Source organism: Trichogramma pretiosum, unplaced genomic scaffold (genome assembly GCF_000599845.2).
Source record: "Trichogramma pretiosum strain Unisexual culture from Peru unplaced genomic scaffold, Tpre_2.0 scaffold32, whole genome shotgun sequence".
In the NCBI taxonomy this organism is placed as follows: domain Eukaryota; kingdom Metazoa; phylum Arthropoda; class Insecta; order Hymenoptera; family Trichogrammatidae; genus Trichogramma; species Trichogramma pretiosum.
This window is the reverse complement of record NW_019641641.1, coordinates 77,469-96,417: the sequence shown is the minus strand read 5'-3', so window position 1 is coordinate 96,417 and position 18,949 is coordinate 77,469. Positions and strand designations below refer to the sequence as shown.

At 34.6% G+C, this 18,949-nt stretch overlaps 3 protein-coding genes across 9 annotated transcripts in view; 2 read left to right on the top strand and 1 right to left on the bottom strand.

Moving 5' to 3' along the window:
- The window catches only part of LOC106652751 (histone-lysine N-methyltransferase setd3), a 41,407-nt gene extending 33,600 nt beyond the window's left edge, over window positions 1-7,807 (top strand). The window contains exon 7 of the mRNA XM_014371881.1: window positions 7,679-7,807. Within this exon, the coding sequence (XP_014227367.1) occupies window positions 7,679-7,807 (129 nt within the window). The remainder of the gene's footprint in view (window positions 1-7,678) is intronic.
- Window positions 7,808-10,457: 2,650 nt separating this feature from the next.
- Window positions 10,458-17,597, bottom strand: LOC106652771. 6 transcript variants are annotated; one of them, XM_023459696.1, is made up of 5 exons: window positions 17,511-17,597; window positions 17,300-17,421; window positions 17,031-17,223; window positions 14,082-14,444; window positions 10,458-13,268 (listed from the first exon to the last, which is right to left on the bottom strand). In XM_023459696.1, the coding sequence occupies exons 4-5, from the start codon at window positions 14,265-14,267 to the stop codon at window positions 10,698-10,700; spliced, it is 2,757 nt and encodes a 918-aa protein (XP_023315464.1). In that variant the 5' UTR covers window positions 14,268-14,444; window positions 17,031-17,223; window positions 17,300-17,421; window positions 17,511-17,597; the 3' UTR covers window positions 10,458-10,697. The 6 variants fall into 6 exon arrangements, 5 of the variants coding, with proteins under 5 accessions (XP_023315464.1, XP_023315465.1, XP_023315466.1 ...); XM_023459697.1 differs by having other exon boundaries at window positions 17,413-17,421; XR_002763496.1 differs by lacking the exon at window positions 10,458-13,268 and having other exon boundaries at window positions 13,453-14,191; window positions 14,270-14,444.
- Window positions 14,437-16,603, top strand: LOC111693842 (probable serine/threonine-protein kinase kinX). Of its 2 annotated transcripts, XM_023459703.1 has the most exons (6): window positions 14,437-14,647; window positions 14,804-14,886; window positions 14,923-15,045; window positions 15,207-15,482; window positions 15,566-15,752; window positions 15,898-16,603. In XM_023459703.1, the coding sequence occupies exons 1-6, from the start codon at window positions 14,473-14,475 to the stop codon at window positions 16,344-16,346; spliced, it is 1,293 nt and encodes a 430-aa protein (XP_023315471.1). In that variant the 5' UTR covers window positions 14,437-14,472; the 3' UTR covers window positions 16,347-16,603. The 2 variants fall into 2 exon arrangements, with proteins under 2 accessions (XP_023315471.1, XP_023315470.1); XM_023459702.1 differs by having other exon boundaries at window positions 14,804-15,045; window positions 15,898-16,597.
- Window positions 17,598-18,949: the final 1,352 nt, after the last annotated feature.

Here is an 18,949-nt window from a genome sequence, read left to right as displayed (position 1 = left end):
GTGGAGCCCTCCGTATTGTAGCTGTGAATAACTGCGCCAAATTTTATCCAATTTAATCGGGTAGTCTTTCCGGAAAACAGGATCAAAATTTTTAATTACTGTTTTCAGGATAAAAAATGTTGATCCTGTTTTCCGGGAAAACTATCCGATGAAATTGGCTGAAATTTGTCGTAGTTGTTCACAGCAACAATACGAAGGGCTCCACAGAGCCGTTTTTCAAAAGTTAGCCTGGAAAAAAAGTTACGAAAATATACATTTTTAGTTACATTCGTACGATTCAATCGCATAGTGGAGGTTATGTTCACACTATCATCCGGGCAAGATCCGGTCTGGATTAGAACATGATTATCCCCGCTCTACGGGACGAATCGCTAGCTTGATACGGGCTTGATGATCAAATCAGGCTTCGTTCAGACTTTTTCCGATGGGGTATTCAATGAATGGTTCAAGTGGTAGGGCGTTGGACTTTTAAGTGACTGATTACCGGTTCAATGTCAGGTCCCGGGAAACTTTCACTTCTATAAAGTTTAAAAATAAATATACTCTAAATTATTACGTAAATAATTTCAAAAATGACTGACAATATCTAATTTTTTAAAAAAATAATATTTTACTGTGTAAAAAAGCCCAGGTAAGAATTTACCCAAGTTTTCACTGGGTTAAATGGAGTAGGAGAAGATGTGGCATTATAACTATAGAGCAAATGCAATATAGGTCCTCAGTTATTTCCGAAGAATTAACAAGTATCCCAAGGATAAGTAAGTTCTTACGTATGAAAATTGTCTGATAATTGAACATAAGAATTTACTTAAGTTCTTACCTACCGTCTTAAGCAAGTTCCTACGTGAGATCTTACCAAACCTTTTTACTGGGGAAAATCTCAACATTTTCGTTTTACTGAATTCATACCTCGCTTCAAGTCTATTTTAATTGTTTCTGGAAGCTCTAATATATCCTGAAGGTATAACTAAGCCCCTCTTGCATAAAAATGACGATCCATAGAAAAAAAATGGGAGCATTTGGACAGTTGATGAAATATGTAAATCGTAATCACAACTTCTATCTGCTCTAATTGAATAAAAAAAAATTTCACCATTTGACAATAACTATCGAATATAGCAAAAATTAAATTTAATTCACTTTTACTGACTATAAATTCATTAAAATATTTAAAAAATTCATTGCCTTCATAGCAAGTCAATCGAAATTATCGTGACAAAAAATTTCATCGAAATTTTTTCAATTTTCAAATGTTTCTATTATAGTCTATTTTCATCAAATCGAGAAAATTTATTTTTGGATTTCTCGGAAAAGTTGTCTTTCATGAATCCATATACACGGTGATCGGAAAGCACTTGGCCAACCTAAACAGGCGTGTAGTTGAGTAAATTCTGAGTAAAAGTTTCTTTGGAATTTTATTCTAGCTTTAATTGTTTATGAGATAATGAACGTGGTAAAGCGCTCAATTTTATGAATAAAAGGTCCTGCGAAGGTCCTCCTTCGGCAGTTGTTTTGACGAATGACAACGAGCGCATCGCCGTACCCGAAATATAAATAAACTAAAAGCAAGCAATTGTTTCCAAAATATGCCTTATGAAATAAGGTTAAGAATGTGAAATATAAAAACACGACAAAGAGAGACTGACGGTCTCAAAATTAAAGTTAAAGCCACGAAATTATGACAAAATTTTCAGATGTGTTTCGAATGATATGCACCAAACGATGGTAGGCAATGTCCTCTTCGACTCTTGACGTTCAGAAACGAAAATTGTTAGTCTTACAGCTACAGCTTTAATTCACGTACTTTTGCAAGCGGCTAAGAGTGGCTTATTTGCCCGTATTTTTCTGACCTGCAGGCGCTAGATTAAATTCCCGTATATTTCTGAACGGTACCTGCGAATTTAAATCCACATACTTTTCCAAGCTCCACCATTGAGCTTAACCCATTAAGTCCCAACAGGACGTTTTTTCAACACTTTATTCGGCCAATGTATTTTTGGTGAAATTGGAGTAAAAAAATATGCGAGTAACCAATTGTAATGTAAAATTTAATACCCTTTCAGAATCTGATCTGATCTCAGATTTTCGAAAAAATAATCAGGTCAAAAGTTAAACTCGATTTTATCCGATCTGAGACCAGATTTTGAAAGGGCATTAAATTTTACATTAAAATTGGTTACTCGCATATTTATTTGACCCGATTTCACCAAAAATACAGTGGCTAAATAAAGTGTTGAAAAAACGTCCTCTTGGAACTTAATGGGTTGAATCAACGTCCTTTGACGAGCTGCAAAGGCTAGCTTAAATCCACGTACTTAGACAGCTGCACTGACGAGCTAATATCCACGTACTTTAGAGAGCTCCAGCGTATTTTCATATTTGACAATTGTAAACGTTCACCCTCGGGACACGAGCAAATGGTTCGGCGAGATCTTCATGTGCTGTAAAAGAAGAAGGAAAGTCTGAGTGTCGAAAGAATCCACTCGATCATGTATAAAAGTAACAATAACAATGAGGCTGAATTTATTGTAGAAAAGGGCGCCAGTCACGAATGTGACGCCTGAATATATTGTACATTAAATGAATCGACGAATTACAAGTAAAGGGTTTCGAACACGCGTTTGACATAGAATATCCTTTCGTTACAATACGCACACGAGATTAGGCCACCGCGGCTAGACACGGCAGATACGGCGGTCGTGAGTTGAGGCTAAGCGAGGACGACGTCGAGAGAGATCGAGCTTACACAATAATAGGATATATGGCGCATGCACGCGAGAGAGGTGTAGGCGACTTACATTTGCTGACGCTGATTGTCGGGCAGGTGATGCAGGCCAAATTGACTGCAGACGAAGCGAGGGCAGACGAGAGGAAAGCCAGGCGACGATGGATTCGCAACAGGTAGCTCGTACGCACACACACAACCGAACTCGACGCAGAACCTCGAGTAGAAGCGTCGCTGGGCGCGGACCAGCACAGAGTGCTCGCACAGTCTCTCACACGTTGGCCCGTCAGTAAATCAGGCCTCCCTTCTGTGACAGCCTTTCGTCTGCTCTCCTCAGCAGGCGCGCAGATCTTACACACGGGTCGCGTCTCTCGCTACGGATTCGGCGCTCTTGTAAACGGCGCCGATCCAAGTCTCATATCGGGCTCGCGATACTCGGATCTCTCTCTCTCGACACGGGTCTAGGATAAGGGTAAAAGGAAGGAGTACCGCCGGACTCTGTACTGGCTGTCTACTTCCTTACACAATCTTAACTTTATTTCATGTGTCAAATTTTGAAAACTTGTTCTCGTTCGTCAAAACAGCTGCCGAACAAGGACCTTTTATTCATGAAATTTAACGTTTTACTTCGTCGATTATTTTGGAAACTATTAAAGTTAGAAAAAAATTCCAAAGAAACTTAAATTCAAAATTTTTCCAGCTACAAGCCCGTTTTCGTTCGCCAAGTGCTTTTCCGATTATCCTATATATCAGAATAGGTTCTAGTCAATATCGAGTTACCGGAAAAATTTAGTGCAACACTAAAAATGACTAAAAAAATCGATTGTTTGAACATGTCCATGGATTAAAGTAATTTGTTCATTAAAATCTAACATGTACTATCGCAAATTACTCTTTTCAGCCAGTAATTTAAAATAAATGGGGCTCTCTACGATTATTTTTTCGCCCTGTAGGCTTTTTGGAAGTACGTAAAATCCCTCATTTAGCTCAAATCAACTCCATTTTTGGGCATTTTGCGAATTATAAATGGTACCTTCAAAAAAGCCTACAGGGCGAAAAAATAGTCGTAGAGCTCAATTTTTTTTAATTATTAGAGAAAAATAGAGTAATTTGCGATAATATATGTTAGATTTTGATGAACAAATTACTTTAGTCCATGGACATGTTTAAACAATCGATTTTTTAAGTCATTTTAAGTGTTGCGCTCAAATATTACTGGTAAAAAATTTCCAAGAAATCAAGGAAATTTTTCTCAAAGAAATTTTAAATGGAGATTTAAAATCGGATTTTTCCGATTACCATTCAGCTGGATGAGAACCCATGTGCTCCGCCTGTCTCGGGGCGGGTTTTTCCCTGGAGGAGGAGGAGGAGGGTGTAGTGCATTTACACTACGTATACCCCCAGGTTTCCCTTGCCCCACAGGTCTTCGGGCCTGGGCAAATGCGAGACAATAGGGAGGGGGTAGTAGTAATCTCTTCCTGCGCACAGGCTCTAAGCCTCCTGCAGGTCCTTCTAAGAAGGGGTAGTTTAAAAAGAGAGAGAGAGAAAGAAAAAAAATGAAATTAAATTGAAAATACATGATTTTCTGGCTCGTTTTGTTGATACTATTTCCTGCGATCTTTGTACATTCAATAAGACTAATTATACATTAGGTATATAACTACACTAATCATAGATTAGGTTCAATCCATAAAAAAAATTTGAAATCCGAGTTTGAAATCAATCTAATTGTCATTAGGTATTAACGATCCTTCAATTTATTTCTTCTATTTGGATCTGTAGCGCTCAAGTATTAATTATGAAACTTTGAATTATGCATTTGTATCATAGTTAACTATTATTAACTCGTGTTAATTCGTGAAACGCGTTTCGTGAAAAGGGTAGGTAACCAAAGCCTTAGTACAACAATTTTACAAGCTCGCTTGTGCTGCGAATCAGATAACCAAATATTCTGAATGTTTTTAGTTATTTCCTATTAATTTTTAATATACACAGTAAGGATAATGTATGGACACAGCTTGTTGGTTTAATAAGTATATTCTTAATAAGTACCTCTTACGGTTACCTACCCTTTTCACGGAACGCGTTTCACGAATGACCTTTTTCACGAATACCGATTTTCACGAATATCTTTATTCACGAAAACAAATCTCACGAATACCATTTTCACGAATACCTTTGTTCATGAATAAAAAATTCTTCATTTTTTTTATAAATAAAGAGACTTTATTCTAAAACAATGTTGGAGAAAATAATTTTCGAAAATTCCAATTCATTCCCATTAGATTTAAAAGTAATATAGTCATTAGTTAAATTTTGAATTGTAGTTTGATAATCAACTCATTTCTTTTTAGGCAGCGCTTTGACTCTTCTGTTCAAAATTTTTTTTTTTTTTTTTTTTTTTTAGATAGAGAAATGCGTTACGCACCGTATGGAGGTTTGAGTTTAAGTCAACCTCGAACCTCCCCGTGTGTGGGACTCGCCCTCAACCGATTTGCGTCGGTGAGGGAATACCCACTAAAACTCTATCTGCCCGAGCGATGGAAGTGCTCGGACGCGGCTTTATTTCGTGGCGCCGTCTTAGATGGTGAGAGACCACGTTCTCCAAAAGATGTGCGCGAGATGATGTCAAGGCTACCCTATGCCTTCTCTTCGACCTGCAGAGTTAATACCTGTATAACCACTGATGTGCGTGGTCATTTTATTCCACCGGAGCCAATTCATGTACGAACCACGGACAGCTCTAAACGTAATGGAATCCAAACATTTGCTCAATCCGAGTTCGCACAGACTCGCGGCGGAAGCAGCGGACCAGATACCTCGCCAGGAGATCGTGATCGAAGAGAACGAGATGTTATCGTTCTCGACCCCATACTCACTGGCGACCTGATCATCTATGGGGTATCATATTTGGCGACTTTCCGACGGTGCGAGTCGTCAAGGGACGATGAAGCGCTGATGACTTGCGCATCGATCACCTTGACAACCTGATCCTTTACAGCGACGATATCTGGCTTCCGCAAGCCTTCTCTGGTATGAAAGTGCGGCTCCTGCCGGACACTCCATCCCAACTGCCGGAGGCTACTGACTGCGATACGGCAAATTGCATCGTGTCGCAGTATTCGGCCTCCATGAGTGCGGTGACAGCCCTGAATGACGTGAGCTGCGGTTTCATTAGTACCACAGCCCGCTCGACACTCGATAGGCGGGCCACCGACTACGCGTCTGCCGCGTGATGTTCAAACGCGAGTTGGGAGAGTATTGACCCGTACGTGATGGAATTGTACGTAGTCTCGTCCGGAGAGGGCCGCGCTGTTACGGTCTACCCACGAGTGGCTCGCACGAACACGAGCACACTCGGAGAGTTCCTTGCCATCATTCGCTTGATGAAGTAGCGAAGCCCAGTACTTGCTACGAGCCTCCTGGCCGAAAAGGGGCCGCCCATGAAAGGACAGCGCCGTTTCGGCCCATCGGATCGAAGCCTGCACCGAGCGATGACAAAAGACACCTCTAACGGCGGCACAGGAAGACTCAGCCATATCCGAAAGCCTTGAATGAACCAAGGCCGGAATAGCTGTTCGGAAAGATGGAATTCCGAGTCCCCCGTCTAAACACCGCGCGTGGAAGTATCCAGTGGGAACATCTTATGGTAGCCGTAACCACTTGCGAACCGCAGCGCGTACTTGTCGGTCAAGACTCTTAAGAGTTTGAAGATGGCATCTAGACAAGACTAACTGGTGGTAAAATCGCGGCACGAGGAAGCAGCGTAAGATCTTTAAATACTGCTGGGGCTTTAGAGGAGCCGAGGCGATGTTAGCCAACTCCCGAACTAAAGTACCCCCGGGCTTCCGGATACCAAGGGGAGAAAAATGCACCCCAAGGTATCTAAAGTGCTCGGTAGGGCCAAGCTGACGAATAGGCCCTCCGCCAATCTGAAAGCTTTCAGCAGTCGACACTTTATATGTCTTCCGCTTACTGGAAATCAAGATTGACATCGCGATGCACTTGGCCGCGTTGAACTGCAGACCATATTTAGAAGCTAAGAATATGGGAAATCTAGAGAAAAATCATGTTTTATTGACGCATATCAAGGTCAATGATGAAGTCTGTTTTTCTGCCGATGACAAAAATTTATCAGAAGTTGTATTTTGGTGTATCGATGAACATATTACAATATTGGCCATATCGCTGGATACGAACATGTTTATTTTTGCCACTGAGGCTGAAATTTAGAAATTAAGGTACTTGAAGTTTATGAATATGATTTTTGACATCAAAATTGAATTCCTCATCAAAATTTACATAAAAAATCATTTTTCAATCATCTTTTCATATTCACTCTTGGAAAGCAGAATAAAATATGAAAAATCAAATTACAACTCTGATCCAAGGGGGGGGGGGTCAGTTGATGCGATATAGCCCATATAAACACACGTTATCTATGTATCAATTTATACGTATGATAACTTTTTTCGTGAATTGAACTTGTTTTATGCGGAAATAGTCACACATAACGCATCAAAATAGTAGAAAATAACATTTTTAGGTTTAAAAATTATGAAAATTATGTGTTTGATTTAACTTGAATTAAAATTAGCTGTCTTCAGTTACTACCTCAATTTATTTACTCGGTAGATTTAAATACCTCATATCGTTAAAATCTTTTTCAAGGAATTTGATGGTCTTATCAGATTTTCAATATCTCTCATCAAATTCAAATGAGAGCGAAAAGAAAACCGATGGGGATTTCTCTGCAGTATACGAGTAGCGAGTGTCGTCACTTAGTTCTTGACATACTTACCATAGGAAGCGTGTTACACGCTCCTTGATAGTTATTTATAACATCATCTTTACCTGTAACTTAAATTTATTTAAGTTTGTGGTTCATCTAAGTTATTATTGTTATTATTATATTTATTACTTATTAATAATTGAACACATTTTTATTTTTAGGAAACTATTTTGAATGAGATTCAGGATATGCCATTGACTCGCCAACTAGTATGGAAAATGAAACTTTCTGAAAAAAATATAATGAAAAATATTTTGTCGGACATACCAATCTCAAAAGATAATAATTAATACTTGAAAATAAACTGAAAGATATTTTTTCCTACTTTATATCATATACTCATCTATTCACACATCAAAAACCTCAAAAAATTTACCTTTAAAAGATTCTGAAAAATTTTTAAAAACTTGTGAGCGGGTGGGAAAAATTAGCGGGGAATTTAATGAAAGGAACATTCTCTAATGGAAATTAACAAGGCATCGATCTATATTTTGCACATGTCAATAGCTCTATTCAAGAGAATGATGTTATTTAATTACGTAACTAAAGTACGTATTCATTTTAACTATAAATATGGATGTTTTGAGTCTAGAACTTGAAAAAACCGTCTTAGAAATCTGGAAAAATTCAAGGTTGTATATGTAAGTTTAAAAATTAAGAAAAAATGTTGGTCTTATATTTTTTCGAGCTAAGTTGTGAAACAATGATATTTGTTGAAAAGGAGGGTTGTCACTCTTGAGTAGGTAGAGTTACCTCTGACTCAGCACTCCCAATTGGGCCTTCGACTCGCCAACATCACTAGCAATTTTAGCAATTCTATAACAATTCTAGCAATTCAATAACAATTCTAGCAATTGTAGTGTCTCTGGAGAAGATTTCTAACCCGAGGTGTCACTTGCCATCCTGTCACCATGCCAACCAACATCGGGTGGACCTGGGACTATCGTCGCTGAAGAGGCCAGCTATGATTTAAGTACACTAAACACCTTAAATATTTTCCGAGCCATATCAGTAATCGCGTCGTAGTTTCTTTATTATTTAATCGGATTCTTTTTGCCATCAACACGAACTCGCGTCCCTGAGAGTCAAATCGTTGAGTCTGCATGTTTCTAATGTAGTGGTGCCCCGAGCAATTGATTGTAATAACTCTATTTGATAATCTCAATACAAACCATATTTTTAACTTTAACTAATTATTCTCATCATAATTATCTATTGAACCTCGCCCAAATTATCCTTACAACTTTTCGGTTGGTTAAAGAACTCGAGAGTGAGTATCGAGGCCGCTGATGCGGTCTCGTTACCATTAAATCGAGTACACAGCTTAAGTGGAGTTACGATATTCTTTACCAAAACTTTATCCCCTGAACAGATATCAGAATCCTTTGACTTCCTAGAAGCATCTTCTCTTTCCTTTCCTTTTTGTTTTCAGACCATATCATTATCTCTTGCTTCTTTATCTCCATTTTCAACACTTAAATCTTTTATTGTTGGAATCTTATCCCTGACATTTTGGCCAAAGAGTAGTTCTGAAGGGGATTTCCCTGTAGTTCCATGAGGTGTTACATTATACATAAGTAGAAAGTTTTGTACCTCCACTTGGTAGTCATGTCCTTTTGAATCTGCTATTTTTAGCCGTTTCAGAATCGAATTATTCGTGTTCTCTACTTCGACGTTGGCCTGCGGACAATACGTAGTCGTCTGAATCAATTAGATAATATTTTTATCACAAAAACTTTTAAATTCTTCACTTATAAATTGGAGTCCGTTATCAGCTCTTATGCTTTTCGGAAACCCTAATCTTGAAAACATTTCAAGTAAATGCTTTATAATGATTGCTAAAGTTGTACTTGTTAGAAATTTTATCTCCTGGTACCTCGAATAATAGTCAATTACGACGAATACCATTTTTATTAATAATCAATTACGACGAACACCTCTTTTTCAGTTTGCAAATAACGTCGTTCCGTAAGACAAGCTCTTACTTGCAAAAGATATCACTCTCTGATCAGAGTGATTGTTAAATTGTAATAGCACCGCACCAAGAGCTACGGGACTTGCATCCGCCACTAATCTTGTGCGTTTGGACGAATCTAAATAAGCTAGAGTTGGCACATTTGACAAACATTTCTTGAGTATTTTAAAATGCTATTCATGTTCTTCTGTCTAATCAAATTTACTGTATACTATGGTTAATTTCCTCAGAAAATCTATAGTTGTCCCGAGGTCAGGAATAGCAGATGTGATAAAAGCATTTGTAAGCCAAGACAAGTGCATGCAAATTTGTGCAAAATAAAAACATTTAGTTTTAAAAATATATATTTGGATAAAGACCCCAACTGCTGCTACGCTTTACTGCAGTTCTATCAAGTAGATTATTTAGTATTCAGCAAATACAAGATAAGTTTGAATAATATATATTAAGACTCATTATACACCCAGGTGAAAATAGTATGTAAGAATTGACTCCAGATCTTAGAGACTCTACAGCTCTATCGAGTAGACAGAAAATACTAAATAAGTTTGAAAAATATTTAATTTAGGACTCACATATTTTGGGACTCGTACTCTTGCTACGCTGGCCAAGAGTTCCATAAAGTATGCAGCAAATAAAAAATGGATTGAAAAATATATAATTGGGGACTTGTACTTTTGCCCTGGTAACGAGTTTTATAGAAAAAAGATTAAACAATTTAAAAATAACCCTGGCAAAAGATATTCATAATCCTAGTAAAGACAGAAAAATAATTTTAAATACTGTCAAATACCACCAAAGAATCTTTGCCGGAATTGGGAATTTGATATTTGCCAGTATTTAAAATTATTTTTCTGTCTTTACAAGTAATAAATAATTATAGAAATTCTTAAAAATTATTTAATATTCTTAAATTTTATTTTGAATTCTTTTTTATTAGAAATTCATTATGATTTATTCGAATTTGATATTATTGAGCATGTTTTTTCATTGATTATTGAGTGATCATATTGATCAATTTACAATTTACAAATAATAGTATTTTCAGACGTTTAAAATAAACTGTCTGATTAATTGGACAATTACGATTGAATTGCGTGAATGTGAGAAATATAAAATTAGGTTCGCCAAATAAAACAATTTTTTGAAGAAGTTTTGATATACTTTATTAATGTCTTAAAATCTACGGCTCATTAACGTTATTTTTAGTCTCCGAGAGTTCCTTGTATAATGGAACTTATGTACTGTTTTTTATTAATTTCTATGAAAATGCATGAATTTTTAATATTTGTAGGCTTACAAACGAGTAAAGTATTAGATTCAATTGTACATTCTTGAATGTGTTTTATATGTGACACATCAAAAGAGTTACTATTAAGTATTACAATTGGATGATAGAATACGTAAATATCTTTTTCCATAAATCCATCTCTGACGACTATATTTGTAATTACTCCCTTACAACCAGATTGTAATTCAATAAAAGAGTCATTTATTTTTAGTTTTTCTGCATAAGCCTTTGTAGTATACCTACGATGTTTATAAATTAATTTGTGGTAACTCAAATAACTACTATTGAAATTGAAGAAAAGTTTCTGTTCAGACTCATTGAGAGTATAAGGTTTTCCCACACCGATTACTACTGCAGAATCTACCCTTGCACAATTTTTTATTCGAGTTTCAAAATTGTCTGTGAATTCTATTACTCTTGTGCCAATTGGAAATAATGTAGAAAAAAAAGGTATTGATCTGTAAACAAAATAACGATTCGAAATTTGAACTGCAATTTCTGTTGGGCTTTTTTTTAAATGTAGTAGTAATCGATTTTCATTTTCAAAGCAAAATGCATTTTGTACTTGCAATGGGCCCATATTTTGAACACTCCTTGCGATGTGCAATAAAAGATGTACATTGTACGTTATATTATGTTTTCCAAACTCTTTCTCAAATTCTATAATAAATTCTACCAATAATTTATTTGCAAATTTAACATCATCATAACCAATAGAATCTCTTTGCAAAATTTCAATACCGCTGACCACTTTTGATATTATAATGAAATATTTAGGAGAGAGAATTCCTGACAAACAAGGTAAGCAATAATAAAGCAACCATGATCGCCACTCAGATGCTTTCCACAAGCTTCGTTTTTGTACAGATCTTACTGTTCTTGTAATACATTTTGGTGTTTTGATGGAAAGAAGTCGGTGATCAATTGCTGCTAACTGATTTGGAGATCCCACATAATAAGGTTCCTTAGATGAGCTTAGAATTATTTCTGTGATTTGTTTCGATACCCCAAGATAAACTGCGTGCATACTATCAGGGGACATGCCATCAGCAAGATCAAAGTATTTCAAATTCATTAGAGCGGATGGTCCTTTAACTCCAGTCACTTCTTGTATTTTTACTTTTCCTGTTCGTTCATCGCGTATACGCGTGGAAAGCATATCTTGGATGATATTTTCATGGCTGCGAAGCGGATAAAACTTCCCATTCAGCGGATATTTTCGAACACCATCTACTTGTTCACTTGGGTGATAACAGAATGTACAGCCATAATTTCCGTTAAATTGTTTCATGTTTAACAGACTACATCGACATGGCGAGTCAACGCAGCAACCAAACGGTATTATTTTGGACTTAACGATTTTGCCATTTCTGTTCCATTCAACTCCTTCAGATGATAAACTATTCATTACATTAATTAATGGTGGTAAAAATGTATTCATAGTGGGTTTTACTTCATTCACCCACAGCCCTACTAAAATAATGAAATTATCTCTTATTGCAGGTGGTAATTCATTAATTTTTAAAAATACTGGCCACACGCTTACAGGGCTCGAATCGCTAGCTTTACAACCATCTGTATTAAAAATGTACGAAAAATTTAATTTGTCATGTAATATATTGTTTGGCGCAGAAAGTCTTTTATATAGATCTCCATCTAAGACATCTTCAATATTATCCTCGGTCTTTTTACATCGGGTTTCACGATAACTTAAATGAGGTTGTATTAGAGGATTATTTAGTAATTCTTGTATCTGACTTTTAATATTCAGTGTTAAAAAGTATGGACACTTTTTTGGATCTATTTGTGTGACTTTACAAGAAACACAAGCAACCACTGTTGACAATTCGTCACGATTACCTATATATTGCTTGCAATTAGGACAGTACACATGGTAAACATACCAGTCCTTGCGCCCAGGGAAAAATTGCATAAGCTTGAATTTACTCATTTTAATTATATCTTCATCAAAAAGTTTATTTATCAAATCCATGACATCCAATAATGCTGCCCAAGTGAAAGAGTGACGAATCGCTAATAACATACACATCAAAATTATTTCTCCATTACTAGTATTTGTTTTTTTACGTATTCGTTCATTGAGAAACAATTTTTTGTTCAACATTTTTTTTTCTGACCGTATATTTTCGTAATCGCTAACGTCCACTTCTTCTCCACTATCGTATTCACTCCTGATGTCTGCTTGATCAATATTCACCCAATCATTATTTTGAGCAAAGAAACTGTCATCGATTTGATCATTTTGAGCAAAAAAACTGTTATCGATTTGATCATTTTGAGCAAAAAAATTGTTATCAACTTGATTCAAGTTATTGTGAAACTCTGCGTTTCCCACTTCTTTCACTTCGTCGGCTTGTTCAAGTTCATTTTCTTCGAAAAGTGCATTGTCTAGTGCATTCAAATTGTTCAAACTTGAATCCCCAGAATTTTCAAATTCATCGTCACTTGTGTCACCACAGACAGCCTGGAAGAAATGAATATTTGAATGTAGATTTTTTTTAAAATAACGTAAATATAAAAAAAAAAACGCTGCCAAGTCATTGGCAAAGTGCTTCCTCATTCTCTTTTAATTATATTATAATAAATATTAACCTAAAACTTAATACTAATAAATTTAAAAATCTATACAAAACTTTCAAAAGAAAAAATAGAATTTTACTTGGTCTTCAATTTTTGTTCTTAAATTAAAGCTTGACTGCTCTGCTTTCATGATGATAACAAAAGTAGTGAAAATTCCGGCATTTATCCGTGAAATAAAAAAATTTTTTTTTTCAAATTTACATAAAAAAAATTTTAATTCGAGTCGTTAATTTTCATAATATTAGGTGAATGCCTATCTTTTTGGTCTTAAATTAAAGCTTGGCTGCTTTCATGGTGACAACAAAAAAATTCCCTTATAAAAATTCCGGCATTTTTACGTGAAAAAAGAAGAACAATTTTTTTTCAAATTTACGAAAAAAATTTCGAAAAATCGAAAAAAAATTTTTTTTTCTCGTGTATTGCCAAAAAACTTTTCTGGCCTAATTAATACTACAAACGACAATGAATACCATTGAAATTAATACAATCCACCGTAACATTTTCAAGATTTTGCCTCGGACATACGCGCACACACACACACATACATACATGCGGACATTTCTTGAGAATTCAATCTAGTTTACAAATATGTAAACCAAATTGTCCTACGAGGTCTGGTTCAAAATCTCGTTTTCGACCCTATCACAGAGCTTCCTCTATGAGATAGCAAAATCCTATTGTATGGTTATTTACTTACACGTACTATATCTTCTCTTTTTTTTTTCTCATGACGGTAATTTGTTGATCTAGGCTTTCTCTTTTTCGATGATGGAGACTTCCACGAATTATACACTTGACGAATCGGATCTGACATTACGATTGAATGTGATTGATTATTTATTTTAATTTTAAATCGACTTTTAAACAATTTTGCTCTTTGCATACACTCTTTTCTTGACCAGATGTAAGTTCTCTGACCTTAAGGCCTGCCGGTATAGTTGTACATCATAGTGGCGCCAAACGCATTGATTCGGTTCGGTATTTTTTCTCTCTTTCCACCCTTAAGACATTCTCGCGCGTTTAGTAGTAGTAAGCAGAAGCTTAGTAGTCAACCTGTAGTCTAAGTAGGTTAATTAGTTAATAACAAAATGTGGGCCTTCATTTATATTAAGTCACTTAAATCTTATTTTAACATTAATTCCGATGATATAACTGATTATAAGTACGAGAAAATTGGTCATCAATCGTATAAATTTTCTAAAAGAGTCTTCTTGTGTAAATTAAATAACCAAAAATACTATTGCCAAATATTAGTTGTAGCAGGTAGGTTCATAATTTTTGTATTTTACTATGCTGCATTAATCTTAATATAAAAATATTGTAAATTCTTTTGTAAAACTTAGATGAATATTGCATATTAAATAGGTTAAGTAACAAAATATTGCTACAATAAATTATTTTGATTGTTATCTTTTACAGATACTGAAGAAGAAGTTGATGAATATGTTACAAAAAAGAGACCAGTTCTTCCTACCCTCAACGTATCTGATATCCCAACAATTGATAATGATGATAGCGAGGATGATCAAGACAGCCAGGATAATGATGATAGCGAGGATGATCAAGACAGCCAGGATAATGATGATAGCGAGGATGATCAAGATGATAATGAGGAAGACGAGATTGCCAATGAGTTAGCTGATGCCAAACTTCAACGAAAGGTATGACTTTACATATAGACATACGCTATTAGATATAGGTATCATTTCATGCTGTTTTTTATTTAGTTTTATGTTTAGTGTAATGCGAGTGGAGTGCTTTCAGTAACATTGTGCATTAATTATTTACATATTTTAATTTGAGTCATTATTTTTTGTTACAGCAAGATAAACTCATCAAAAACCAAGCTTCTGCTAAAACAATGACAGATATTGTTCAAATCTATCAGAAGACATTACAACAACCAAATAAGCCCAGCTGCAGTGGCCTTGTATCTTCTAAGGGTACATCTTCAAATGGTAAAAGTCCATTAGAATACTCGAGCTCAGATAAAAATAAAGAATCCTCTGATGAAGACGATGATTCAATCAACGATGAAGAGGCGATAACTGCATCCAATGCCATAAAAGTTGGACGCAAAATACCTTTGCAGGAAAATGTTAGTAAGAATATATATACATCATTTGAAGAGTTTCTCTATTATTATCATTTTTAATATAAATGTAATTTCTTGCAATTTAGACTGAGAGCAATCAGTTTCCAACCAACCATAATGATGGTCACCAAACATTTGTGACTGATAAGGATTTACAAAATGCATTAGCCGAAGAAAAAAAAAAGAGAGTTAGAGCTGAAAAAGCTGCAAAGTTTTTGAATGACAAACTGACTCAACAGAAAAGAAAATCTGCAGAACATCAACAAGAACAAGGCAAGTTTTAATCATTATTTTAATAATAAATTCTGTTTTGTTTAAAAGCATTCTGTCTCTCGTTAATGTGTGTGTGTGTGTGTGTCTGTGTACACTGTAATATAGATAGGGTCGAATAATTGTACTTTATTTTATTGCATTTCAGATGCTGAACAAGCAGAGCTTGCTGTGAAAAAATTAAAAAGAAGTATCAACGCCTATCCAACAATCAAGAACCTTAATAGTGACATTACAGCTAATAAAGCAGGAGTTGAGAATGCTTATGAACAAAAAGAAGCATCACTGTTTTGTATTGGAATGATGTACGCAACCTGGGGTTATCGAGCATTGGCAGAACGTTGTGTGAAAAAAACCATAAAAACCCGTCACTTACAGCTACTTTCTCCGAGGAAGAAAAGTGCTGTTAAAAAGCACTTCGACCACATGCTAGCTTTCTACCACCGAGATTCGTCCATAATAAGTTATTACAAGGGCAGATTTAATAACTATGCTAACCGGGCTATAAATGGTGCTAAGAAGCACATGGACGTCGTGAATAAATATCCAGAATTGGATACTGAGAATGACCCGGATCAAGAAACAATTTTCTTATAAATCATTCAATATTATTTTTTTTTAATTCTTTCATCATTTTCATTCCAGCTCTTTGTTGTTTTTCGTGTTTTTTTTAGCAAACTTTTATAGTCTGGCTAGCATAGTTATATGTATTAGCAGATTCTCAATTTTTTATAATTCCTTCATAACAGTTTTTTAAAAATTTATTATTGCAACATTTGTTTGGCTACAACAGCTATATGCTTAGAACTCATTTTTTATAAATGTAAACTGAATCAATGTAAAAAATTCTTTTTTGGAATAAAGAAACAATTTAAAAAAATATACATTGACCATCAATTATTAACTAATTACTACAATTATTATGACTAGATGTATGATTACATTTGAACAATTTAGAAAAATATTTCTCCAATATTCTCAAATATATTATAATAAAAGTTAAAACTCTCCAATACTCTCAAATATATTATAATATAAATTATTAAATATAAATCAATGCTAAAAAAAAAAAATTTTTTTAAATACTCACAAATATAAAAGTCCCAATTCGTAGAGTGAGTATTTGTGAGTATTTATATGATTATTTGATTTTCTTTAAAATTATTTGAAAGTTTTCACATATATTTGATTTTACTAGATTTTATTGAAGTGTTTTAATTCTTATTTATTGAGATTTACAATTATTTGTGGCGATTAAAGAAATATTTTGCCAGGGAATACCTTGTTGTAAGGATGACTTTCCAGTTTTTTTGCAGTATACTAGACATATCTCTGTTTTGATACGAAGTTGTAGCGGTGGCTGTGATCTCTACCTCACTGCTGCTTAATTCAGATGCAGACAGACAAAATTTAGCAGGTGGACACTTCATTCTCCCAGCCTTTGTTATTTCAAGATCCAAATCCGCTAAGGTTTCTGAAAAATTATTAGAAAAATATTCATGTTACAAAACTAACCTCAATTCTATCATTCATATCGAACTCATCAGCACTATGGAGAATTATTGCGTCCTGCATATATTTTGGGCTGCTAAATCTTTGATTTTGTGAAATCAGCCGCCTCTGTTTTCACCAATTCACAGAATCAAACTTTGCGTAGACATACATCTGGGATCTGCAAAGAAAGTAAAAAAAGAATGATGCATTATTTATAATGTCATACCAATAATGATCATTCTTGAATTGTTGCAATGAATTAATTACACTCATCAGAATAAGTTGAAATAATACGTTCGCGAAATCACTGCTGATGTGGCAAGACAATGGCGGGTCAGAGAGAAAGACCAATGCGTGCAGAACACGTGTGCAATTCGGTTGGCTTCGAACGGCCTCAGTAAAACCGTTCTCCTACCTCCCCTTGTGCGAATTTTCGCGATAGCAGTTGGGTAAAGATAGTGACAATCACAGTGTACCCGTTAACATAAGCTTACCGTCGTAAACGCTGTTAACGTTTTTACACAGCTCGATTCGCGATGTAATCTCTATCGGGTTTAACTGTCTTTCAAACCCAATTGAAACAAGTACAAAAGTAACTTATAAATTTGAAAACGTAATTTTGTCACTTGTATAAATCCCTATAAATAACTGATGTACTGAATAAAAATTATATTATAAAATTTATTTGAATTTATTAAAATTATTATATATTATTGAGCAAATATATTTTATAAGAATTAAAAAATATGTACTCAAATTAAGTGAATTAATCAATTTAAATAAATATTATGTTAATTCGATAAGAAATATAAGTTTAAATCAGAGAGTTTTAGTCACAACAAATTTTTATTTTCATTGTCATTACTTAGAAAATTTTGAAACATTTAAAAAATAAAATTATAATTACTGTGAGTCGAAGAAGTAAATTTAATTAAAACATTTTTTATTTGCAACGCATAGTTTTCAACCTTATGGTTTTTATTCGGCATGTAGTGTTTACAATTGAAACCGTTTCTCAGAAGCAATATTCTAGGTTCGTAATATTCTAGGCACCGTGTATTTTAACCGGGAATTCCTAATTCAATTACGTAAAACTAGTATTGAAGCAATCGTTATAAAATCAATTGGTTCCAATTAACTTATCTTCGTAATGTTCCATGTTCAAAACTATAAAAATGAAGCAATAGTTAATGCAGGTTAAAACCGATACATACTAGTAAAATAAGGTAACCACTCTTTTTGAAAATTGTTCAGTTAGAAACCATAAAAAATAGTTTCTTAAATGTTCAAATTATATTCCATTAAACGAAAAATTTCCGATTAATACCATTAAGGACCAGATTACTTATAACATGATAAAATCATCGCCCCATCTTTTCCCATTAGAAATCAATAAATAATGATTGTGGCAAATAAAACCAAATTCAAGTTTTTTACTCTGAAAAATTTCTCTATGAAATATGCGCTTTGTTATTTTGGTTTCAATATGGTTTAATTAGGTACTATCAACAGGGATAATTTTCGACAGGGTATACACTCAAATTCGTCTAAAAAATATAAAACTGCGAATAATTTGCTGAATCTACGAAATTATTCTGTAAAATCATTTTTACGTAATGATTCAAGTTTAAATTAAAAAATTAATTCATGAAAATTTAATATCTTGGCAAAGTCATAAGGAAGATTATTTTCATTAGGGCTATGTT